This window comes from Microcaecilia unicolor, chromosome 10 (assembly GCF_901765095.1).
Source record: "Microcaecilia unicolor chromosome 10, aMicUni1.1, whole genome shotgun sequence".
NCBI classification, from domain to species: Eukaryota; Metazoa; Chordata; class Amphibia; order Gymnophiona; family Siphonopidae; genus Microcaecilia; species Microcaecilia unicolor.
Genome location: NC_044040.1, coordinates 25,651,683 through 25,678,476, shown reverse-complemented (window position 1 = coordinate 25,678,476; position 26,794 = coordinate 25,651,683). Strand labels below are relative to the sequence as shown.

Below are 26,794 nucleotides of genomic sequence, written 5' to 3'. Positions count from 1 at the left end.
TGTATATTAAATAACCCTTCAGTAACAGCCAAAATGAAAGGGATGGGTTACAGCAGGGAAACCTTCTCCTCAGCCTCTCAAAAAATACAGGGTCTCCAGGCCATCTTGCTACATCAAACACGGACATTATGGACCTACCGCTCAGAATCTCCTTCTCACCCTCGATCAAACAGACCTTTCTGTCCTGCAAAGCCTTCTACTACTACTACTACTTAACATTTCTAGAGCGCTACAAGGGTTACGCAGCGCTGTACAATTTAACAAAGAGAGACAGTCCCTACTCAAAGAGCTTACAATCTAATAGACAAGTGAACGGTCGGTCCGATAGGGGCAGTCAAATTGGGGCAGTCTGGATTCACTGAACGGTAAGTTCACTTCCTTTTCCATTTTTAGTCTCCTACATGATCCCGAACCTTTACTGATGTCAAAATGTCACTATTATGATTTTTTTCATCACCATTTTGGGTCAGAGTATCATTTTCAAATAACATTTTTTGCATGTGGTTGAATTCTGCAACGTATTTTCCTACATAAAAATATATGGTCCTAGTGGAGCGCTGGGAGTATCAAGCCTTGGATTCAAATAGAGCAGCACTGGATGGGGATGTCAAGTTTATATTCTATACTATGGATGCCCAAGGACCGACTTCAGGCATATATTAGACAGGCCCCGCTAGCGGTGCAATATCCCCTACAGACCTGGTCCGCTATAAGGCGGAAGTTTTTTCTCCAACAGAGAATACTTTCAGCAGATGACAATAAAGACGGCTCCGGGTTGCCCTTTAGGGTCTGAAGACCCTGTATACAGATATTGGGAGCGGAGGGGCCTTGGCACATTAGGTCAAATTTGGGAAGAGGGACAGATGGTATCATTTGTTGACCTCCAAGAGGAGTATGGTCTACCACCACATCATTTGTTCCAATATAACCGTGTTAGAGATTATATATATAGGCGAGCCAAAGAAGACCTATCCCTTGAGGAGACGGCCCTAGAGAAAGCGCTGCGGGCAGGAAGCCATAGAGGATGCGTTTCACGCATATACGCGGCTTTACTAACTGTCAGTGCACCTATTTTGCGCTATATCAAGCGTTGGGAAAGGGACCTAAAGATAAACCTGGAATACATACAATGGGAGAAAGCGCTAGAACATATGTTACGGGTTTCTATTTCCAGCTCCATGATTGAAAATCATTATAAAGTATTGTATTACTGGTACTAAACGCCAAAGAGGCTGGTGAAAATGTATGGTCGGGGATCTGACCAATGTTGGAGGGGATGTACAGAGGTGGGAGATATGCTCCATATTACTACTACTATTACTACTACTATTTAGCATTTCTATAGCGCTACAAGGCATACGCAGCGCTGCACAAACATAGAAGAAAGACAGTCCCTGCTCAAAGAGCTTACAATCTAATAGACAAAAAATAAATAAAGTAGGCAAATCAAATCAATTAATGTGAACGGAAAGGAAGAGAGGAGGGTAGGTGGAGGCGAGTGGTTACAAGTGGTTACGAGTCAAAAGCAGTGTTAAAGAGGTGGGCTTTCAGTCTAGATTTAAAGGTGGCCAAGGATGGGGCAAGACGTAGGGGCTCAGGAAGTTTATTCCAGGCGTAGGGTGCAGCGAGACAGAAGGCGCGAAGTCTGGAGTTGGCAGTAGTGGAGAAGGGAACAGATAAGAAGGATTTATCCATGGAGCGGAGTGCACGGGAAGGGGTGTAGGGAAGGATGAGTGTGGAGAGATACTGGGGAGCAGCAGAGTGAGTACATTTATAGGTTAGTAGAAGAAGTTTGAACAGGATGCGAAAACGGATAGGGAGCCAGTGAAGGGTCTTGAGGAGAGGGGTAGTATGAGTAAAGCGACCCTGGCGGAAGATGAGACGGGCAGCAGAGTTTTGAACAGACTGGAGAGGGGAGAGGTGACTAAGTGGGAGGCCAGCAAGAAGCAGATTGCAGTAGTCTAAATGAGAGGTGACAAGGGTGTGGATGAGGGTTTTGGTAGAGTGCTCGAAAAGAAAGGGGCGGATTTTACGGATGTTGTAAAAAAAGAAACGACAGGTCTTGGCAATCTGCTGGATATGAGCAGAGAAGAGTCAAAGATGACCCCAAGGTTTCGAGCTGAGGAGACAGGGAGAATGAGAGAGCCATCAACAGAAATAGAAAACGGGGGGAGCGGGGAGGTGGGTTTGGGGGGGAAAATGAGAAGCTCGGTTTTGGTCATATTTCATTTCAGGTGGCGTTGAGACATCCAGGCAGCAATGTCAGACAAGCACGCTGAAACTTTGGTTTGGATGCAAGGTGAGATATCAGGGGTAGAAAGGTAGATTTGGGAGTCATCAGCATAGAGATGGTAGGAAAAGCCATGGGATGAGATTAATGAACCAAGGGAAGAAGTGTAGATAGAAAAGAGGAGGGGACCAAGAACAGAACCCTGAGGTACGCCGACAGGCAGAGGGATAGAAGTAGAAGAGGATCCACCAGAGTGAACACTAAAGGTGCGGAGGGAGAGGTAGGAAGAGAACCAGGAAAGGACAGAGCCCTGGAATCCAAGTGAGGACAGGGTATCGAGAAGTATGCTGTGATCGACAGTGTCAAAAGCAGCGGAAAGATCAAGAAGAATGAGGATGGAATATTGACCTCTGGATTTAGCCAGTAATAGGTCATTGGAGACTTTAGTAAGCTCCATATCTGTTGGACATGCCCCAAAATACATGTCTATTGGTCAGAATTGCTAGATCTGTTTGCTCAGGTGACGGGGGTGTGCTACCCCGCTAGGGCGGAGGTTTGCTTATTGCACATCCGTCCTGCGGGAATCCGGCTGCCGGTGCACCGGTTAACATCGGTGTGGCTGATGGCGGGAAAAATTACGCTGGCGTCAGCGTGGAGGAGCCCCGTAGCACCACCAGTGATAAGGGTTCTTCATAAAATGGACTATCTTTATCAAATGTCAAAAATGACGGCCCTTCGCTCGGGGCATATTGCAAAATTTAACAGACAATGGGACATATACAGATCTTGGAGATTGCAGGGTGGGATTGATCTGGACACCCCCAAATTGATTGCTCCTTTGCTGTGATTGCTATAATCAAAGACTCATAAACACCGACATTCAGTTGAACTTTGTGTCTGGTTATCAGGGACGGGAAAGGAGGGGGGAGGGGGGGAGGGTTGGGAAAGTTTGCTAATTCTTACACTTTGCAATAATTGTATATTATTTTATTTATTTATTGCATTTGTATCCCACATTTTCCCACCTATTTGCAGGCTCAATGTGGCTTACAAAAACCTGTTATGGCATCGCCATTCCAGGAGATAGATACATTTGGTGTTGCAACAAGATCGTGGATGAGGAAAAAAGATCTAACAGAGTTCTAGAAAGATATCTAGCAGAGTAGGGTGACGTGGTGAAGTATTATGCTTAGGCATTGACTGTTTAAAACTTAAAACTTTAATAAACATATTTGGAAAAAATACATATATGGTCCTGATATTCATAAGAATTTTGCCCTAACTTCCTCCCCCCTCCCCTTTGTTTGCTAAGCCACGCTACACAGCCCATTCACTTTGAATGGGCTGTGTCAGCATTGCTGTGTGGCTAAGAGGCTCATTTTCAAAGCACTTAGCCTCCCAAAGTGCTTTGAAAATATGCCTCTTAGTCAACAGGAGAGTCTGAGAGTTATGCTCCTCACCTGGCTTCTTTCAAAATGTACTAGGCTGAGTGCCTAAATTTATACTTGAAAATGTCATTAAATTCCCAAATTTAGGAGCATAAAAAGCAGGCAGTAACAAGGATAGAATTAGGGTGCAGAAAAACTAGGAGCTTAGCACTGATTTTTCAGCTCTAGGCTCAAAACTTAGGCTCATAAATTTTGGCAAATGAAAGGCATGCCTGAATTTGTAAGTATAACTTTTAAGCTTCTAAGTTAAGATGAATTGTCAGCTGAAAATAGGACATACATTTAGTAACCTAATTTAGGAATATAAATTCAAGAGTTCAGCTTTTGTTGAATATTGGGCCCTATAAAATATGTTTGTTGGAAACGCTCTATACAACAATTCTTGTTAGTATTAACAAGGTATATTATTATAAGAAAAAAAAGCAGACAAGCTTGATTATAAAGCAGTACCCGATGTATATTACATGATATAATAATAATAATTATTATTATTACATATTGCTTCTATTCCGCAACAACCTACTAAATTCAGTGTCGATTACAATTATAAGAAATTGGACACGAAATGTCCAAGAATTACAGAGCAAAAACAGAAAAAACAGCTATGAGAGGTACTTCTTAAATAGCCAAATTTTGAGATAGCTGTGAAAAGTCACATAAACTATAATAGTTTAAATATATGCTGCCAGTGAATTCCATATTGTCGAAACCTGACAATGTATAGACGCAATAAACATCTTACGTGATTTGACCCTCTTGACTGTCGGAAACAGTAGCAACATCTGGGTTCTGGTTTTACTTACAGAGCTTTTGTGAACAAGAATGGCCCAATCAGATAAATACAAAGGGGCCAAACCAGTCAAGATCTTAAAAATGATGGTACACAGCATAAATTGGGACCTAGCCTCAACTGGAAGCCAATGCAACTCAACAAGCAATGAGGTAATCAAACCAAACTTAGAGGCTGAAAAAAATCAGCTGGGCTACCGCATTTTGAATCAGTTGAACTTTCTTTAGCAGCATACTCGAGCATCCAACATAGATGATGTTATAATAGTCTACTGACAGAACTAAAGATTGGACCATCAAAAAATTTATGGATAGTTCTCATTTTTTTTAATAAATAAAAGAACGTATGAACAAGAGTTTGGACATGTTGAGAAAAGGATAACAAACCATCTACAGTACTTCAACCCCTACAATTTTGGAACAAGATACAAACGAAAATGAAACTAAAACTATTTTAAAGCCTCGAGGAAATCCAACAATGGGAGGACTTAACTGGAGATACTTTATACCATCAATGTACTTCACACAATATTAAAAAGTTGTTGGATGGTGATAAATATAAAGAAATTATTAGCTCATTTCTTTTTTTGTTTATACAAGGAGCTAGTTATCCTACTCCTGGAAGGAAACCAGATCCAAAATGGCTTTTCTGACACTCTGACTGATATTCCATAGCAAGCAGTTTCAAGTTTAATAATCACTTAATATACTGCTCAGGAGCGAATTATCCGAGCGGTGTACACATGTAAACATAATAAAGGAATGGAAATAGAACTACAATATTAAAGAAAAGGATAGCAAACAAGAGGGAGGTCCAGACAGCAACACTGCAAGCATCAAATCACCATCCCCGCATTGAGCAGCAACAAACATCTACAGTCCGAAGGCTGTACTGGACAAGTAGGTTTTCAGTTTTGCCTTAAAGTCAGCCAGGGTCTGTGTCAAGCACAGATCTAAACGAAGGACCCCGCACACTAAAAATCTTCTTCCTAACAGTAATAAGACAAATCTAAGTGTATGGAGGGATCTGGAGTAGATGGCCCTGAGAAGAGCAGAGCATCCTTGAAGGACAGTAGGGGATCAGAAAGCGGATAAACAGGAAGGATAACCAGAAAGAAAGACCTTGAAAACTGAGACCAATAGTTTGTAAGTAATCCAGTAAGAAACAGGGAGCCAATGCTCTACCTGTTAAGTGGGGAGTGACGTGATCAAAACAAGCTTCCGTACTAACTGCAAGTGCCGTAGCTCTTTCTGATTAATTCCATACAACAGGGCATTGCAGGATGGAATCCAGGATGGAAAGCAATAACACGTGAACGAGAACTCTGACAGCAGAGGCAGAAAACAACCAATGCACTGAATAAAGCTTCCTAGGCTTGAAAAAAAACAACTTTTTACCATCTGTGAAATATAATGGTGAAAAGACAGAGAATTATCAATAATTACTCCTAAAACACGCGCTTGTTCAACCACTGGCAGATGACAGCCTGCTATTTGTAAGGGTTGAGTCTGGGAGGTAACAGTTGTGTAGTTAAAGAAAATGGCAGTGTTTTTGTCCAAGTTTAGCTTGATGCGATAAGAGGTTATCCACTCAAAAAACTGGATCTAATTTATAGTTCATTTGAGCAATAGACTGTGTATTATTGGGGGTAATTGAGGCTAACATTTGAACATCAACAGTGTAGGCAAATGCCGTAAGATCTAGTTGCTCTATATAACCTAACAAGGGGGCCAGAAAGACATTAAACCGTAGTGGCACTAGGCCTGAGCCTTGGGGAATGCCACAGGGCAAGGTGTAAGGTGAGGAGCAGACTTCATGGGACTGAACTATGTGGGATCTATCAGTTACGTAGGAACGGAGCCACTACAGGGCAGAGCCTTGAATACTTACGGTGCGTAGTTGCTATAGCAGAACAGCACGATGCACCAGGTCAAAGGCTGCAATTAAATCTAATGAAATTAATACAGCAGTCTCCTGTGATTCCTAATAGCAAAGAATATGTGTAAGAAGACCGAGCAAAGCAGTTTCTGTATTCTGATTTTTTTTCAAAATTCCGTCTGATGGGGGTGGAGAGCTGCCTGTACATCAAGGTGATCCTTCAGTTGTTGACATACAACATCTTCCATCAAAAATTAGAAACAAATGACAAATGAGCAATGGGCCAGTAGTTTGCTACCATGCCCATGTCTTTGGTATGATCCTTAAGTTTTGGAAAAATATATGCCATTTTCCATTGCGGAGGGACTCTACCCTGATCAAGGGAGCTCATTACCATGGAGTGAATGTAAGGGCGCAAGGTAGAATGAAACTTTTTCACCCAGATGGAAGGGGATCGTGAGGGGCTGTCGTTGCACGCATGGATGTCAGGATAAGCTCAAGCATTTTTGCCGAGGGTATAGTGAATATTGAGAGAACGTGTTGTGGAAGCGTCAGATGAGGTAGCTGGAGCACACTTTGGGGGGTGGGGTGGAAACTGCACTAAAAGCAGATGTTGGGATATGGCTACAGATGGTGATTGTAGTGTACTAACTTTAGCATGAAAGTAAGAGGCTACGACATTGGGAATGGGTAAGACAGTATGCGTTAAACATGTTGAGGGAGGGTCAGTCATAGAAGGCAGAATATTATACAATTTGGCTGAAGTAGGAGCGTGGTGAATTTGAGTAGTACGTCTGTTTAGCAGTAATTATAGACTGGTTGTAGGAAACCACTGGAGCTTTATACTTATCCAAAACAGAGGGCAGGCCAGTTTTCCTCCAACTCCGCTCCAGCTGCCTTAACTGGCCACGACGTAAGGCAGACAGGGGTATACCAAGGTTCCGAGCAGTGACTTACCTGGACAGGAGGAAGAGAAGTTAGCAGTGCTAGTTTGTTATAGGCCGTAGATAAAGCTGTATCCCAAGAGGTGGCCTGGTTTGCCACACAAAAGGCCAGAGAATCGGGAGATGTGCAGAGTCAATGAAGATTCAAGAACAGCAACTGAGAGATTAGAAAGACCTTCATCTACACGCAGATGAGCTGAGAGTAATATTACCTGAGGAACCTGAATGTGAAATAGCAACAGAAAGTGGTCAGTCCTAGGCATATGTAAAGAAGGCTGTTCAGAAAGTATATAAGGGAAGGTTACAGAAGATAGACCAGCATCCAAAAGATGGCCTGTGTGGAAGAAGTCCAAACAAAAAAAACAGCACCACGGGCCTTTAAAAATGGAACACAGTTCTTTAATGAAGGAGCCTTGACAAAAAGACCCGACACGGGCCGTGTTTCGGTGACTAGCACCTGCGTCAGGGGTCACAGTGATGACGTGGAAAACTTGGGGAATAACTCGAATATATTCCTCTACAATATATTATTCCTTACCCCACGTCTCATATAGTAAAAGCTACAAAGCACCAAGGCACTTTCACTTTCTGTATCCAAATGGACTTTAGTTTGTACTTCGTTCCCCCCCTGTGTGGAAGAAGTCACATGCTGATTAGGGATAAGTCTTGGAGAAGATCACCAAATTCCTTCACAAATGGACCAGTAGGGTCGTCTAAATGGAAATTTAAGTCATCCACCATGCAGGTTTGAATTCTGAAGAGTAGCCTGTGTAAGATAGGTCTGTAGAAGCAAGAATGTAGGAACAGAAATGGGGGGAGGGACATCTAGGAGGGAGAATTAAAGCCGTGATGCACCCGAGACCAAAAATTGTAGGATCTCATGAGGAGGTAAGTGTAGGTGAAAGACCTAAAAGTATCTCCAAGCAGGAGAAGTAAATTACTGCCAAACCTCCCCCCTCCTGTCAAAACGACTATGGTAGAGAAAAGAAAACCCAGGAGGCATCGCCTGAGAGAGATAAGAAAGTTCACTGCTTGTAAGCCATGTTTCAATTAAACAAAATATGTCTAGGGAGTGGAAAAGTATGTCTAGGGAATGGACATTCAATACCCCAACTGTTAGGGAAATTGGATGGGAAACAAGTAGCACAAGTGCCTGTCTGAGTAGTAGTAACATGTAACAGGCATCTAACCTGGGGCCTTGGCAACCAGGAGTTGGAAGAGAAGCAGCTTCCCCAGATGGTGCTTGTGCTGGTCAAAGATACAAAGTGGTCCGAAGGGAAGACAGGTAAGCTTGAGAGCACTAAACCCAGAGCTAAAATATCAACTAGGCCAAATATAAACTGCGCAATCGATCACGCACAAAGGAATGAACTAAGGAGCATGAGCTGCTTCTTGTAAGCGCTCCTTAGGCGTGCACCAGAACTTATTTAATGCAGTACTAACGTCACGTCCCCTATAGGAAGGGGGGTTCAACCAGAGTCAGCAATCTAATGCAGCAGCATCGATGGTCACGCATAACTTGTACAATGTAACCCATAACCAAGTTGTAACAAATGTATTTCCATTATTCATATCTTATTGTAAGCCACACTGAACCCGCAAAGAGGTGGGAAAATGTGGGATACAAATGCAATAAATAAATAAATAAATAAATAAAACAGAAAACAGCATAGCACAGAACAGATCAGAGTAAACTGGCACCCTCCTCGTGCTAGTGAGGATTATATAAGAAACTGTATCTAAGGGTCGGGGGGGGGGGCTGCTGGAAGATTTTGAGGGCAAGAAGGCCAGCATTTGATCTCAGATACAGGGTTCTAGGTAGGCTTGGAAGACTTGTTTTGATCTAGAGGAGGTACATAAGGGAATTTCAGATGGGCCTGGAAGACCTGTGGGGGGGGGGGGGGGGGGGGGAGAGGTCCATCTCAATTTTGAAAATTCCAAGGGAAAAGGGAGGCAGGGCACGGAGGCATGCTTTGATTGTGGGAAGCAGTAAGCAAGGGATTGTGTGTGTAAGTGGGGTGGGGTGGGGGGTGGAGAGACTTGAAATTCTGTGCATTATCACAGGGCACCAACAAGAAATATAACTAGATGCTTACAGGGCAAAAGTATGGATGCTGTACAGGATAAAGGAGACCTTTGGTTCAGCTGGTGCCACATTGATTATGAATTTTGGTGCCTGCAAAGCAAGAGTGATTGGACATTGCTGATGACCCATAGACCTGAAGCTGTTCTTGTGTAAGGTGGAATAAAGGAGGGTTTTGGTCTAATTCAAGGGTCCCTCATGTTTGGAAAATCACTCTCATGTTGTTGTATGTGCTTCTGTTGCAGATAGACTTTTCCTGCTGTCAGCCATGACAGCGGTGAGCCGTGAACCTGCCCAAAACACACACGGAAGTGACAGCCCGGTGTTATCTTAGCAGAAACACTTTACCTGCTGCGAGCCGTGAACCCGCCCACAACACACATGGACGTGACGTTATTATTATTGGCCCCTAAAATCAAGATATTACTGTGGTGCACATTTAACTATATATTTACTGTTTGTACTGATTATTTTCTGCTATTCTGTGTGTTTTTGTTGCAGAGTTCGGCGTTGTCTTACCAGATAAGACTTTTCCCGCTGTGAGCCGTGAACCCACCCACAACACACACAGAAGTCATGTTAGTATTACTGGCCCACAAAATCAACATACTACTGTGGAACGCTTAAGGAGAGCACTAAGGAGCAGGACGTGAATACAAACTATCAGCGACTGTGTCTAAAGGTCGAGGTGTTTTCTTCTCTCTCTCTTTTCTTTTATTCTGCTTTGAACTATGGTGACTTATTTTATCCCAGTACATTGGGGATATCAACCTAACGTATTAAACCATTATCTAAAGTACAGACGTGGACACCGCAATTACTATCTTTGGCATTGGTTACAAGTACGAGGCCTAGCTTGGCTAATGCTCATACATGCATACGTTTGCCACTTTTCAACATACGATCTCAGAGGTAAACATTATCTTCTGAAAGATGTAATTACTCATTAAGCACTGGATATTGTATGTCTTACAGAAACTTGGCTATCGGAGGGTGATTTGCCCTATTTGAATCAGACATGTACCTCGGGTTATTCCTATCTCTATGCCAATTGAACTGCTCATCGTGGGGTGGAGGGAGGGACTTGCTGTTCTTTACTCTACTATTCTCCCTGTACATTAATCTCATACGATAATGGCTGCTCCACTAGAATTTCTCTGTTTTACTATAGCATTTTCTTATCCTTTAGATTTCCTTTTAGTATATTGTCCGCCACCATTGACTGCATCCACTTTTCAGTTATTACTTTCTACTATAACTGACCATTATATCCAGGCTCTCTGTCCAATTGTGCTAGGAGACTTTAATTTGCAATTTGAGGATCTTGATGCAGCGGATTTTCAAAATTTTCTCTCTTCTTTGCAATAGTGCGCTTTGTCACTACCCTCACTCATAAGGCAGGCCATGTTTTGGATGCCTTACTCTACCCTCCATCACCTGAATTGATATCTGTAGGAGTCTCCACGCCTCTCCCTTGGACAGATCATTGGGACAATCTATCAGAATTTCGGATTACAATCTTCTGTCATATATCTTTTCCTGACTCTAATAAGACAAATCAGTATTGCGATTTTCAGAATCTTACAGAAGATGTGTTTGCTGTTCAATTATCACTCAATTCTACTCTGTTTGTACAATTGCCCATTGAAGCACAAGCGACAGCTTGGGACTGTGAGCTTCACAAGATTTATGATCTTCTTGTACACAAGAAATCTCAGTTGGTTTCATCTTCTACTAAAAATCGCAAATGTTAGTTCACTTCTGAACGCCTCCTTAAGCACCAATTACGACAACTTAACCTAGTGCTTATGGAGGTGGACCTGAGCCACTGTGGCTTTGGCTAGATATAAATCCTTTGCAGTGCTCTATAAGACTGCTATTGATGCGGCGAAGCGCAATTATTACTCTGCCAGATACTCCCAAGTGACTGATTTGAGGAAGAATATAGTATTTTATACTCATTTACTTCTGATCACAAAATGGCTACTGATTCCTCTTTACAGAGTGCCAGCTATGAGTTTGAGCTGATTCAGGAACAACGTAAACCTGAGATCAGGGTTGGACTTCAGAGTTCTCTGGTCCAGGTAGTTAATGAGTTTACTGAATGTAGAAACCAGTATGACATGGACCTATAGAAGCTATTGGATAGAGCAATGATGCTAATAACAAAGTGGGAAGCAGTACACTGACTGTACAGGTGAGTCACAGGTTGATGCATCAACTCCATGTGGAAGACAGTTTGGAGCCAGAGAGTCCTTTAACCAAACTGTGGCCTTTAGCTGTAGAAGTGGAGAGTATGTTGAGTAAGGAAGGCCCATCATACAGAATGGTCACAAATTATCTTGCTCCAGAGAAAAGTACCCAGGTTTTGATGAAAGTCTGCCTGGGAGGGAGCTCTTCTCCTTGACAGCTCAACAGGCATCCTCCAAAGAGGATGTAGCTGGAATCGTGGCTCTATCCACAGACTGCTCACTGAGAAGCCTAGGGTGCTTAGTGCCCTTAACTATGCCCCCCCCCCCCCCCCCCGTGGAACTTGTTGCGGCCAATCTTGCTTCTCATCAGGAGTCTTCCATGCCCTCTGAAGACCTGTCAAGGCCATCTGAGAAGGTCTGAGCAAATTGGGGTCCAAATTCCACTGGCTCCCTACCCAAGCCTCCAACTAGAGCCTTGGTCCCCAGCATGGATGGAGGCAACTGCCCCTCCTCAGAGGGACCACACAGGAGCCACATGGTCTGGAAGCAAGATGTCTTCCATTCTTGCCAAAGGCAGTTCCTCAATGTTGTCCCAAACACAGGTCTTTCAGCTGGGTGAATATGGCCTGGTCTGCTAGCAGCTGTCATTGCTCCCTGGAGCTACACACTATCAAATCTGCCCAATCTCCATCACATTAGCTCCTACAACCCCCACACCTTCTGGCCTATGGCATAGCACGCTCAACCAGCTCTTCAACAAAACTCGCCGTGAGCCCACCACAGCCCTCCAGTCTATGCAGGCCACCCTGTTCCAACACTCGGCGTACTGTTTCTGCTCTGCCACTACTGTCCTTTGGCTGCTTAACCTATTTCTTCTTCTAAAAGAGCCTTTGAGAGGTTAAGGTAGTCTCCCTTTTTTTGTAAATTTCCTCCTACAGAGAGTGATCTAGGAGAAGAGAGGAGAAGGTTCAAGAAAAGAAATTAGACTCACTCTACTGGCAGAAGCTACTGTCAGTCTAAGCACTCACAGCAAAACCATGGGCTAAGCTCCGGGGCGTGGAGGGCAACACCTCTCCAAGCTCAACCAGGGAAAGATCCATGGACTGATACAAATAAACTATGGCCTAGGAAGCTGAGCCTAGTTTCCTTCCTACTGCACCAATATGGCCTGCACCATTTGCTGGAGGTAGACGAACACTAGGTTTTTTCCAGGCTGCATCACTCCTTATATCAGTGATACCACTGGCAAATTCAGAGTTTCTGCCTCCATCTGCTGGTAAGGTGGCATATGACACACACTAGTCTAGATTGTTCTAGAAAGACAATAAGGAAAATGCCAATATTTATGCACACGGGTGTGTGGGCATGCAGTCCGATGAGTGTTAATAACCAGCTGTCAACAGTTCAGCACTTTACTCTTTGTTCAACACACCTCCTTTTTAAATTTTACCCATGACCTTCAAAGGAAGCCAGAAATACGTTGCAGGTCCTTATACGTGCACTAAAGGACATGAAATCCTCACAAATGTTACCACAGAAGAAGGAGAAACAAACAAAAAAAAACAGCACCACGGGCCTTTAAAAATGGAACACAGTTCTTTAATGAATGAGCCTTGACAAAAAGACCCGACACGGGCCATGTTTCGGTGACTAGCACCTGCGTCAGGGGTCACAGTGATGACGTGGAAAACTTGGGGAATAACTCGAATATATTCCTCTACAATATATTATTCCTTACCCCACGTCTCATGTAGTAAAAGCTACAAAGCACCAAGGCACTTTCACTTTCTGTATCCAAATGAGTTCATATTTTACTCCTCCTCAAACCTTGCATTAAAGTCCTAGCACTGTGCTCAGCCTTACTGTCTTCTGCGTATTCCCCTGCTTCTGCACAGAATGGCTAATAGCTTCATTTGTATGGATTTAATGTGCTATGCACTAATGTCTATCTGAGACTTTGTGCACAGTTAGCTCGCGTGTAAAACTTCTACATAATCTGCACAAAAGTTGAGCTAATCTGTGCGTAAAGCCTAGCGTACCTTACTGCATCAGTCCTCGTGTTTTGCTTTCTCATTCTCTCTCTGTTGCCCCCTCACTGGTACATGCTCACATTCATATGCATACAATGCATTCTGGCAGCCTGCAAAGTCCTTGACTTATATAGAGGAAGGGCTACCTGAGAAAATGGGACACAAAGCTGGTAGCTGTGATACTGAAAGGCTGTCTGAAGACAGAATGCTGGGAAGGAATAAGGAAAAAGGACATGCACGAATGGCTTCCTACTTAAATGCAGACAACAAGAAGCAAGGAGAAAGGTCACACGCCATGACTTCTGTAACAGCTGGATGAAAAGAAGTATGAAAGTTTCTTAAGGGAAGAGATCAGAAGAGAGCCTGGGGAAATATATACAAGTGCGCTGCTTGGAAGTTGAGCTCCTCTGCTTAAGTTGTCCTAGACCGAACGCACTGGAAAAAGGACAATTCTTTTTGGCCATGGTACAAGTCTTCATTCTTCTCTGCCTTCTAGGTAGTAAAAATCACCCTCAGTCCACATGATGCAAGCTGCAACCCAGTACTAAATCTGACTGATGGGTATTCTTACTGTAGTTCTGAAAATTTTAGCACAATGCCTGAACGCTGGAGGGTTCTCTCTTCTTGCCCTCGCATCTCAGATATGTCTCCAAGTTCAGGCGCCCCTCCATAATCAATCCTTCCTCAGGCAATAGTAGCATATGGGGCCGGGAAAATGAAACTGCTCCATCATCGGGCACAGTTTGCCTCCAATTCCTGCCCACCGCCTCACTGAGCCATAAACTGAATGCATCCCCAGGCTAACTGTGGGACCTGAGGGATATTTAGCAAAGTTGTCACTTGGGCGCTTTGGGCAGGGCCACAGGGAGTAATGCTAGGTGTGAGCTGGGTCCAAGCCAGTAGGTGCTTGTAGTACAAGTAAGGTCTGTAGTTAAAAGCACATTACCCACGTACCTCTTTTCCGTACCACATCCTCCGATTCTGGCTTGCGGCTGACAGACACCACCTTCATCATCAAGTGATTACCCCCATGCCGGATTAGCGAGACCACTTGCTTGTGTCCTACCTTCACCACGTTGACACCATTTACCTAAAGAGTAAACACACCAGACTAGCCAGCTTACTTCATACACAGTCAAAAGGAAATCTGAGGGGGAATGATATAGTCCAGAATACTGAATTGTCATGTATTTATTAGAGGTGCGTGCGGTTTGAGTTTGCTTATTTTTGTTTTGTTGGCATGTTTTTTTTATTTACTTGTAATTTTGTTTTTTAATTCTCCTTTAAGTGCATACTAATTTTCAGTAGTACACCCCAAAAAACTGACTACCAGTCCTATTTCCTGTGCCCTAAGGTAGGGTTACCATATGGCTCCAGAAAAAGGAGGACAGATTGAGCCAGCCTGGGTTTTACTTCCATTGCTTTCAATGGAAGCAAAACCCGGACTGGATTAATGTATCCTCCTTTTTCTGGAGCCATATGGTAACCCTACCTAAGGGGCCCTTTTACAAAGGTGCGTAAGGGCCCACGTGTGTGCAGCGTGCATCAAATCAGCATTACTACCCGGCCAGCGTGTGCCCCTGGTGGTAATTCTGAATTTGGCGCCTGACAAAAATCCATGGCAGAAAATAATTTTCTACCTTTTACCGCAGTGGCATTCCCGGTGGCAGTTGGCGAGCGCTGGATGGGTAATGCGTGAGCCCTTACCGCTAAGTCAACGGGTGGCATTAAGGCCTCAGGCAGTAACTAGACGCTTGCTGGTTTTAATTTTGCTGCAAGTCCATTTCCTGCCCCCCCCCCCCCCCCACCCAAAATCCTCTTTTTTCCCCAGACGTGGTGGGAAAAATGGTTTAGTGCACATTCAAAACACATGCCCACACTACCACAGGCCACTTTTTGGTGTGCTTTTGTACATGGGTGCCGTGGAGGGGCATAATCAAAAGGGACTAAAGTGATCATCAGCTATCTCGGGTGAAAAGAATGCAATGCTGAACGGTTAAATACAGCTTCACAGTTCAACTAGGCAACTATATTTAGAAAGCCGGAAGAATGCATCTTTCAGGGGGCATAGCTGGGTAAAAGGGTAGGAGTGAGGACTTAGCTGGAAAGTGCTGAAATTTGTGCAAGTCAGTCAGGTACCTTGCATCTGGAATTCCCCTCCCCCCCCTAAACACAGCATCATTGTAAATTGCCTCTTTTGATGATCACCACTGAGAAGTGAAAGGCAGCATGAAAGTTTGTGAGAATGACACTAACATGAGTGGTCAGAAGTGCCACTCAAATTAAGGGGCTATTGACATTTGCCAAATTGAGATGCCACTTTCTGATATTTTTGCCATTACTTCAGTTTTGTATCAACTGCTACACACGTTCATCCTCTTTAACCCAGGTATTCATACTAATTTGACCATATTCAATTTGCTGCTTTAAGAACACAATCAATATAAAAACTGTTAATTTCCATTCTCAGGATTATTTTAGCTACAAAATAAACTCAGATTCGAACAAGGTAAGAGGTTTCCCAGCAAAGAAAATGTTGTGGATTATGGACTTGTATATACAGTATATATATAGAATGACTATTAAAAAAGCCCCGTTTTTGATGCAAATGAAACGGGGGCTAGCAAGGTTTTCTTCTGTGTGCATGTGGGAGTGTGTGTGTCCCTGCCCTCTGCCCTCTCTCCCTTCCCCTGTGCTGTCTGTCCCCTCCCCCCTCGGAGTCGAGTCCTTCAGTGTTAAGTTTCCTGCTGTGTTTGTGTTACAGAGATAGTGAGGGCTTCTGCCCTCTCTCCCCTCCCACCTCTGAGTCCTTCATTGTTACCAGAGCGATTTGATTTAGTGCTTTGCTGTGTTTTCCTTCACTGTTTGTGTTACAGAGAGAGCGAGGGCGGGGCAGATACTCATGGGGAAACCGGATATCTCTCCCCCTTCACACTTCCGGCTGGAGGCTTCATTTAGGACATTGGTGGCGCCTTTTATATATAGAGATTTGTAAAAATAAATTTTAGCTAAAAAATTGTCATTGGCTTACAATAATAAGAAACCTGTTTATTAACTTTGCTTTTTGCTCTCCCCATTTTAAACAAACAGGAAGCCAAGAAGTTGAAATGAAAGGTTAATGGTCCTAGGGTTAACACAAGCACCTAAACAGCACATTGTCATACAGGCGGTGATGGGTACAATCGATTAGCAGCTGGGTCCATCTGGCAGGCTATAAGTTCTGTAATTATTTAGAAGTCATATTGGAAATGCAGGTGCTCATATAGGAAGGTCTTGTCTGGAAGATTAGGTACAGCAAACAGGAAAGACCTCTACGCCGAAACAACACTGTGGAGTGGAGGAGTGGCCTAGTGGTTAGGGTGGTGAACTTTGGTCCTGTGGAACTGAGGAACTGAGTTCGATTCCCACTTCAGGCACAGGCAGCTCCTTGTGACTCTGGGCAAGTCACTTAACCCTCCATTGCCCCATGTAAGCCGCATTGAGCCTGCCATGAGTGGGAAAGCACGGGGTACAAATGTAACAAAAATAAAATAGATACTATTGGAGATTCTACATGGAATGTTGCTACTATTGGAGATTCCACATTGAATGTTGCTTTTCCACTAGCAACATTCCATGTAGAAGGCTGCGCAGGCTTCTGTTTCTGTGAGTCTGACGTCCTGCACGTACGTGCAGGATGTCAGACTCACAGAAGCAGAAGCCTGCGTGGCCACATTGGTGATTTGCAAGGGCCGACTTCTACATGGAATGTTGCTAGTGGAATAGCAACATTCCATATAGAATCTCAAATAGTAGCAACAGTGGAGGAGTGGCCTAGTGGTTAGGGTGGTGGACTTTGGTCCTGAGGAACTGAGCAGCTCCTTGTGACTCTGGCCAAGTCACTTAACCCTCCATTGCCCCATGTAAGCCGCATTGAGCCTGCCATGAGTGGGAAAGCGCGGGGTACAAATGTAACAAAAAAAAAACACAAGCAGAAGAAAGTAGAGGCTGGCCAAAGGATGATCGAACACGGGAACAGGTGTTAAAAACCTCCATTGGTTGAAGTCGAGGACCCGACACAGTCTGAGTTTCGGAGGCACAAACCACCCACTTCAGGGGTCACAGTAACAGTCTATGCTAGATGAACTTTGAGAACATTTTTTTTCCACTTTATCACACCTGAAGAGACAGGGACATTTTCCAGTCTGATGGATCCCTCAAGGTGTGCTAATGTCTCTTCACCCAAGGTAAAAGCCTGGAGTATAACACTGCTAATACATCCAGGGAAAATACGAGCATTCAGAGGGAGTCTCTGCTCATTCATAAAAATGACTGTTATTGTGACCCCTGAAGTGGGTGGTTTGTGCTGCTGAAACACGGACCGTGTCGGGTCCTCGACTATGACAAATGGAGGTTTTTAGCACCTATTCCTGTGTTGGATCGTCCTTTGGCCAACCTCTACTTTCTTCTGCCTGTCTGGAAGATTATACAGGGGATCTAGGAGGCTGATGTTGCTGGTTATTAGAGTACTGTGCTTAGGCATGGGAATAATGGAGTACTGGAAGGAACACAGATGACAATTATGTGTGTGTGTGTGTGTTTAGACACAAGCACTTACGCCAGCAGTAGAGCTGATATAAATGCTTGCACCTAAACTCAGGAGATATGCATGTGATTTATAGTATTCTGTAAATTACATAAAGTTTGAGCTCTACCCACTTTCTGCTCAGACTCCGCCCATGTGAACAGGGCTCCCTGACATAATAGCACTGACAAAACATCCCCAACAAAAAAGCCTTGTAACGAAATAGCCCTTGACAAAATGGCCCCTCCCACAACCCTTGTCAAAATAGCCCCCTAGAAAAAAATAACACATCACAAAAAATGATGATAAACTACAGCCTGATCGGGCCATTTTATTGGGGGGCTAATTTGTCAAGGGCTATATTGTGGGCAGGCCATTTTGACAGTGGCTGTTATGACAGGAGCTTTTTTGTTGGGGCTATTTTGTCTGGGGTTATTTTGTTAGGGGCTGATTTTTCAAGGACTATTTTGTTATAAGGCTGTTATGACGGGGCTATTTTGACCGGGTACCTGTGGGCGGCACCCCAAAATAGCCCTTGACAAATCAGCCCCGAACAAAAAAAAATCCTTTATAAATATGCCCCCATGTGATCCCAGTGCATGCTTTTATGCACATACGGTCTAGGGTCAATTTTATACTTGAGCTTATCATTTAGGAGCCCTTTTACTAAGCTGCGTAAGCGCCTACGTGCGCCAATTCTGAGTTACCGCTCAGCTACTGCGGGGCCCTTGCAGTAATTTCATTCTTGGTGCACGTCCAAAAAACATTTTTTTTCTGGCGTGCATCAGCTACACGCGCGCACCAAGTGGCATTTGATGAATGTAGGTCACTACCGCCCAGTTACTGCATGAGACTTTACCAGTAGGTCAATGGCTGGCAGTAAGGTCTCAGACCCAAAATGGATGCGCGACAATTTTCATTTTGCCGCACGTCCATTTTTGGCAAAAATAAAAAAAAAAGGCATTTTTTGCAGGTGCGCTGAAAAATGATTCACGTCTACACTACCACAGGCCATTTTTCAGTGCACCTTAGTAAAAGGACCCCTTAACGTTTTGCATGCTCAAGTGGCTTATAAAATTATCCCCTAAGTGGGGAACTTGAATGCTCTTCTACCTAAGATGGTGGAATACAAAAGAAGAAAACAACGACTTTCCTGAATAAAGAGAAATCTTACAGATGGTCATATTCTCTGGCTGACAGCTAGGAAATATGATTAGTAGGGTCAGATCACTTGAGAAGATTGGATGAGCCAGATTGTCCTTTTCTGTTATCACTTGCTGTGTTCTCTTATGAGTTTGTTTGGGGCATATCATGACAGGACTGAACTTATTTCACCCCTAAACCAGCATATTTCTTGTTCTCTTTCTTCCCTCCCCTTCACCCCATGGTCCAACATTTCTCGCTCTCCCTGGGCAGATACATTAATGAAGTCTTGCCTTTTCTCCTAGAAGTATTTTGTCATCTGTTTTAGCTTGTGAGCTGTAATGAAATGGGGGATTCACTAACTGAGCATGGCCTTCTCATATTAGTGCACACATCAGTGTGCAGAAGGCCCAAAAATGGGTATAAGCGGGTTAGAAGTGTTTAAAATAAATAAGTAATCATGGCTCATCAAGGAAGCATTTGGAAAGAAGTAAAAGCAAAAGAGCATTGCAGGAGTTGACAAGCATCAAATGTTCTCCATGTTAAAGAAAAAACACACTGTCTCATCCTCTCATCCCAACACAGCGCGGACAACCCCACAAATATCAACACCTCAGATTACACCCTCCCTATCTCAGAAAGCCTGAAAATCCTCGGCATTACAATGGACCGCAACTTAACACTAGAGAGCCAAGTGAAATCCGCAACAAAGAAAATGTTCCACTCAATGTGGAAACTCAAACGCCTGAAACAATTCTTCTCGAGGGAAACATTTCGCAACCTAATACAATCAATGGTACTAAGCCACGTCGACTACTGCAATGGTATTTATGCGGGATGCAAAGAACAAATCTTAAAGAAACTTCAGACCGCCCAAAACACGGCAGCTAGACTTCTATTTGGAAAAACGTAATTTGAAAGCGCAAAACCTCTCTGCGAAAAACTACACTGGCTCCCAATCAAAGAACGCATTGCTTTCAAAATCTGCACTCTGGTTCACAAAATTATCTACGGTGAAGCCCCGGGATACATGACAGACTTGATTGACCTACCAACTAGAAACACATCCGAATCAACACGAACATATCTAAATTTTACTACCCAAGCTGCAAAGGACTTAAACATAAATCAGCTTACGCATCCTGTTTTTCCTACATAAGCACACAACTGTGGAACGCATTACCGAAAGCCTTGAAAACGACATACAACCACCTAAAGTTCCGGAAAACACTAAAAACTAACCTGTTTAAAAGGCATACCCTACCGATCCAACTTAAATGCCAAAACTAAAGTACGTAATGGACATAACACAACTCTTCCGCTGTACGATTCCCTAATGTGGCTGTGCCACACGAACTTTACCCACCACAACATCACTTTGTATTTGTTCACACTGGAGTCAGCAAACGCCTCTCTGGTACTATGTAAGCCACATTGAGCCTGCAAATAGGTGGAAAAATGTGGGATACAAATGTAACAAATAAATAAATAATAAAATAAAATAAAAATAAGTGCTCATATGTTACTACTACTACTATTTAGCATTTCTATAGCTCTACAAGGCATACGCAGCGCTGCACAAACATAGAAGAAAGACAGTCCCTGCTCAAAGAGCTTACAATCTAATAGACAAAAAATAAATAAAGTAAGCAAATCAAATCAATTAATGTGAACGGGAAGGAAGAGAGGAGGGTAGGTGGAGGCGAGTGGTTACAGGTGGTTACGAGTCAAAAGCAATGTTAAAGAGGTGGGCTTTCAGTCTAGATTTAAAGGTGGCCAAGGATGGGGCAAGACGTAGGGGCTCAGGAAGTTTATTCCAGGCGTAGGGTGCAGCGAGACAGAAGGCGCGAAGTCTGGAGTTGGCAGTAGTGGAGAAGGGAATAGATAAGAAGGATTTATCCATGGAGCGGAGTGCACGGGAAGGGGTGTAGGGAAGGACGAGTGTGGAGAGATACTGGGGAGCAGCAGAGTGAGTACATTTATAGGTTAGTAGAAGAAGTTTGAACAGGATGCGAAAACGGATAGGGAGCCAGTGAAGGGTCTTGAGGAGAGGGGTAGTATGAGTAAAGCGACCCTGGCGGAAGATGAGACGGGCAGCAGAGTTTTGAACCGACTGGAGAGGGGAGAGGTGACTAAGTGGGAGGCCAGCAAGAAGCAGATTGCAGTAGTCTAAACGAGAGGTGACAAGGGTGTGGATGAGGGTTTTGGTAGAGTGCTCGGAAAGAAAGGGGCGGATTTTACGGATGTTGTAAAGAAAGAAACGACAGGTCTTGGCAATCTGCTGGATATGAGCAGAGAAGGAGAGAGAAGAGTCAAAGATGACCCCAAGGTTTCGAGCTGAGGAGACAGGGAGAATGAGAGAGCCATCAACAGAAATAGAAAACGGGGGGAGCGGGGAGGTGGGTTTGGGGGGGAAAATGAGAAGCTCGGTTTTGGTCATATTTAATTTCAGGTTCTATCACATGTATAAATCACATATCCATTTTTCATTATCCAAATCAGAGGAAGTCAGAGAACACATCCCTCCCCTTTAATATAATGGCTGCAGTTGATCAAATCCCATATCCTATCTTATCTTCCTGCAATCTTCAAAGGCTCAGAGACCATTTAAATTGCTGTTTACTGCTGTCTTTACACTAATGCTCATGATTCTCAGGTGACTAATGTTGTAAATATATCTTATATGCTTATATTGTTTATTATGTATTGAATTTGTGATTAGTACCTTTTTTGACTTCTTGTAAACCATTTAGGCAGTCATTAAGTGATAAGTCCCATAAATGGGATTCATTGCCTGTTAACTTACTGTTTGATAATCAAATGAAGAGTGTAATGGACCCAGGATGGAGCAGCGGAGCCACAAATCAGAAGAAGTACAGTTTATTACAGGACCTGACATGGTTTGTGTTTTGGCTAATTCCCTGCATCAGGTGATAACTTCCTTGAGCAACTCTGCAACAACTAACCTAACAGCAAAACGGACAGACATCTTGTACTATACTTTGTCTTCTATCACCCCCAGAAGTAACTTTTTTTTTCCTGATTTCAGATTTAAGCTTAAATTACAAGTGAAGAGTGAATATGTATAGTTGATGCATCTTATATCTGTACAGCCTCTCCCGTCCAGGAGTGGCCTAATAGTTAGTGCAGTGGGTTGCGGACCTGGGGAACTGGGATCAATTCCTTCTGAGGATGATAGTTAGAAGTGGGTTGAGATCCTGGGGAACTGGGTTCCAGTCCCTCCGCAGCACTATGTGAACCCTGGAGCAAGTCACTTAGCCCTCCATTGCCCCAGGTACAATATAGTAGTAGATTGTGAGCCCATTAGAGACAGTATCGGTACCTAAAAAAGAAAATTGTAAATCACTTAGGTCTAGGTGGTATATAAATACTGAAAAAAAAAAATAATATTCCCTCTACCTGCTCACACCTTTACTGTCATATCTGCCCAAAGACAATGACCATAAAACAGAAAGGAAGGAAGCCTTTATGGGGATTTTTAATCCATCTGTACTCTGATTGCCCAGTCACGTCCTGTCTCCTCCGATGCAGACTTCCTATTTCCCTGGGGGCTGGATGTATGATTATCTTATTTCTGTGGTGGCCGGATGTATGATTATTTTTCTGTTGGTGAGAGGTCGTATGTGTGCACTCTATGCAAAGAGCTCCTAGCACTCAAGGAACAAATCAAATCCCTTGGACACTTGGAGGAGCTGAGGAAGACAGAGAGATTTATAGCATAGAGCTTCATAGTACAGAGGTCCCACCGCCAGTCTGGCAGCCTCTTTACTGTCACAGAGAAAAAAGGGGGTGGAACTACTGCCAGCGCCTATGTTGGGCTGGCGGTAAATCCAGATTGGCACATGGTAAGCTCATGGTGGGTTTACTGCCGCTTAGTAAAAGAGCCCCTAAGTGATATAATATTCTCTTGCACCGACAGTGAGTCTCCAAAGGCATGTGCCCAGGAAGGACGGGTTAGGACAGTAGTTGCAGTTGGTGATTCAGTCCTCAGGCATGTAGATAGCTGGGTGGACATGAGAATTGTTTTTTATATTGCTTGCCTGGTGGGAAGGTGGCAGATCTCATGCATCACCTAGATAAGACTTTAGGTTGTGCCCGGAAAAAGTTGGCTGAGCCATATCGACAAATTAAAGAGTAGTTAATCATCTGGACCAGATGGTATGCACCCCAGGGTACTGAAAGAACTCAAACATGAAATTGCTGAGCTTCTGTTAGTGATCTGTAACCTGACGTTAAAATTGTCCATAATACCTGAAGATTGGAGGGAGGCCAACATGACACCAATTTTTAAAAAGAGTTCTAGGGGTGATATGGGAAATTACTGACCGGTAAGCCTGACTTCAGTGCCAGGCAAAATAGTGGAAACTATTATAAAAAAGAATATTACCGAACACATAGACAAACATGGTTTAATGGGACAGATTCAGCCAAGAGTAGTCATGTCTCACCAATATGCTTTATTTCTTTGAAGGCATGAATATGCATGTGGATAAAGGTCAGCCAGTTGATGCTGTTCAAGATTCAATTTATTTATTTGCTATACCACAAATTTTCAAGAGAAATCTAAGCAGTTTACAATCTATAAAATATATCAGGAAAGGGAAAACATAACAGGACAAAACAACACAAAACACATAAGGATAATGGGGAAAAGAAAATTTACAAATTAAAACAAAGGGTAACAAGGGAAAGGAAAATAAAAGCATGAAGCTTGGGACTATCTCAGCCACATATCAAGGATTAGAGGATGTCTGGTGGTAAAGGTAGTGAGAAGTAGTACGTTTTCAGCTTGGTTTTAAAATTATTAAAATAGCCTTCCAATCGCAAATGAAAGGAAGGGCACAAAGTTGGTGCTATTACGGTAAAGCAGGAATTTCATCTAGGTAAACCTGATGAAAGGATAGAACAGATAAGAGATCTTGCTTAGCGGAGTGAAAAGATCTGACAGTGGAATAGGGAACTAAAAGACTAGCTACACAAGGAAGACCGAAGGATTGAATCTGGTGCGATAAAATATTAATCATAAACGGAATCCTATAGGCAAATGGAAGCATGTGCTCTGCGGCAAGATGAGTAATGACATGAATATGCTTCTTCCAACAGTAGAGAAGTTTTACAGTGGTATTTTGTACTAGTTGGAGCTTACGTAATTGATAAGCAGGTAAGCCTATGAGAATAGAATTGCAATAATCCAGTTTCAATAGTACCAAGGAATGAAGAAGAATACAAAATGCAAAGGGAACCAGGCTCTAAAAGGGGACTAATGGAACGCAGACACGTAAAAATGAAAAAGGAAGAAGATACTGTACTGGAGATGTGAGAGTGAAAAGAGAGAGTATTGTCCAACAGAATTCCCAGAATTTTTGTTGACTTAGAATAAAGGAGAGGAGAACCTTTAATGGTAAAGCATGGAGGGCTTACACCAAGGGAATGAGAACTGAATATCATAGCTACAGATTTATTACAACTGAACTTCAGCCAATTGTCTGTTAACCAGTTTGTAATTGTGTCTAATTTATTGGAAATTGAGGAGTAACTGGAAGAAGAGCTAGAGTCGAATGGAAGGAGGTGCTGGGTATCATCAGCAAACATAAAGAAACTGAAGCCTAGTGTTAAGATGATTTAGATTTTAAGAAAGCTTTTGACAAAGTCCCTCATGAGAGACTCCTGAGAAAATTAAAAAGCCATGAGATAGGATGTTATAGATTAGGAACTCGTTAATGGATAGAAATCAAAGGGTAGGGTTAAATGGCCATTTTTCTCAGTGGAGGGGGGTGAATAGTGGAGTGCAACCTTTGGCCCACCGTTGAACTTTATGCAGTCCTCGAGACCAAAGGAAGTATCACTAACCAGAGTTTTGTTGATTTAAATACTGTAATTTTGCAAATATTTTAAGAAAAGCCACTCTAGCAGTTTATTTCCATAGTAACATGGTAGATGACGGCAGAGAAAGACCTGCACGGTCCATCTAGTCTGCCCAACAAGATAAACTCATATGTGTTACTTTATGTGTATACCTGACCTTGATTTGTGTCTGCCATTTCAGGGCACAGACCATAGAAGTCTGCCTAGCACTAGCCTTGCCTCCCACCACCGGCTCTGCCACCCAATCTCCGCTAAGCTTCTGAGGATCCATTCCTTCTGAACAGGATTCCTTTATGTTTATCCCATGCACTTTTGAATTCCGTTATCGTTTTCATCTCCACCACCTCCCGCGGGAGGGCATTCCAAGTATCCACTACTCTCTACATGAAAAAATACTTCCTGACATTTTTCTTGAGTCTGCCCCCCTTCAATCTCATTTCATGTCCTCTAGTTCTACCACCTTCCCATCTACGGAAAATGTTCATTTGCGGATTAATACCTTTCAAATATTTGAACGTCTGTATACATGTTCAGGTCAGTAAGTCTCTCCTCATGTTCTCATACATACATTTCCACTGTTTCTAGTTAAATTTTTACTTATTTATCACAGGTCTATGGAGCTCTGTGAATTTTTGGTTCTGACGTTATGTAATGTTGCGACTTGCTATGGACAGTACTGGCAATCATGCAGCCCTCTGTGTATAAAGGTTGTCCATTCCTGGTCTATGGGAAAAATTATTATAGAAAAATGGCTATGATTTAAAAGCAACCTGAAAATACTTTATCTTTATTATATGTATTCCACACTTGATATACAGCCTTAGTGAGTTTTTAGATTGGCTTTGAATATGACGTATTTACTTAGGAAGTTTATTTAAGATATATGGAGGCTCCTTTTCAAAGCACATAGACTTACGTGGAGGGGCATAATCGAACGTCACCAGTGAAACAGATTGCTGGCGATATATTTTGGCGGTGGCGCAACAGCTGGCCGGAACCGTATTATCGAAAAAGATGGCCGGCCATCTTTTTTTTCAATAATACAGTTTAGCCCGGCCAAATGCCAGAGTTCGCTGGGTTTGAGATGGCCGCTTTTGTTTTTCAGTGATAATGGAAAAAAATGTCGGCGATCTCAAACCTGGCGAAATCCAAGGCATTTGGTCGTGGGAGGAGCCAGCATTTGTAGTGCAGTGGTCCCCCTGACATGCCAGGACAACAACCGGACACCTTAGGGGACACTTCTAAATTTTTTTTTTAAATATACAAATACCTCCCAGGTGCATAGCTCCCTTACCTTGATGAGCCCCCCAAATCCTCCCCCCAAAACCCACTCCCCACAACTCTACACCACTACCATAGTCCTTATGGGTGAAGGGGGGCACAACCCTTACCACCACAAGTGTAACAGGTAGGGGGGGATGGGCCCGGGTCTGCCTGCCTGAAGTGCACTGCACCCATTAAAAACTGCTCCAGGGACTTGCATACTGCTGTCAGGGAGTGGGTATGACATTTGAGGCTAGCATACAGGCTGGCAAAAAGGGTTTTATTTTTTTTTAGTGTGGGAGGGGGTTGGTGACCACTGGGGGAGTATGGGGAGGTCATCCCC

The 26,794-nt window shown here is 43.3% G+C and overlaps 1 protein-coding gene across 1 annotated transcript in view; it reads right to left on the bottom strand.

Moving 5' to 3' along the window:
• Positions 1-26,794, bottom strand: part of SHANK3 (SH3 and multiple ankyrin repeat domains 3) — a 704,425-nt gene that overhangs the window by 146,137 nt on the left and 531,494 nt on the right. Inside the window, exon 16 of the mRNA XM_030215777.1 lies at positions 14,550-14,685. Within this exon, the coding sequence (XP_030071637.1) occupies positions 14,550-14,685 (136 nt within the window). The remainder of the gene's footprint in view (positions 1-14,549; positions 14,686-26,794) is intronic.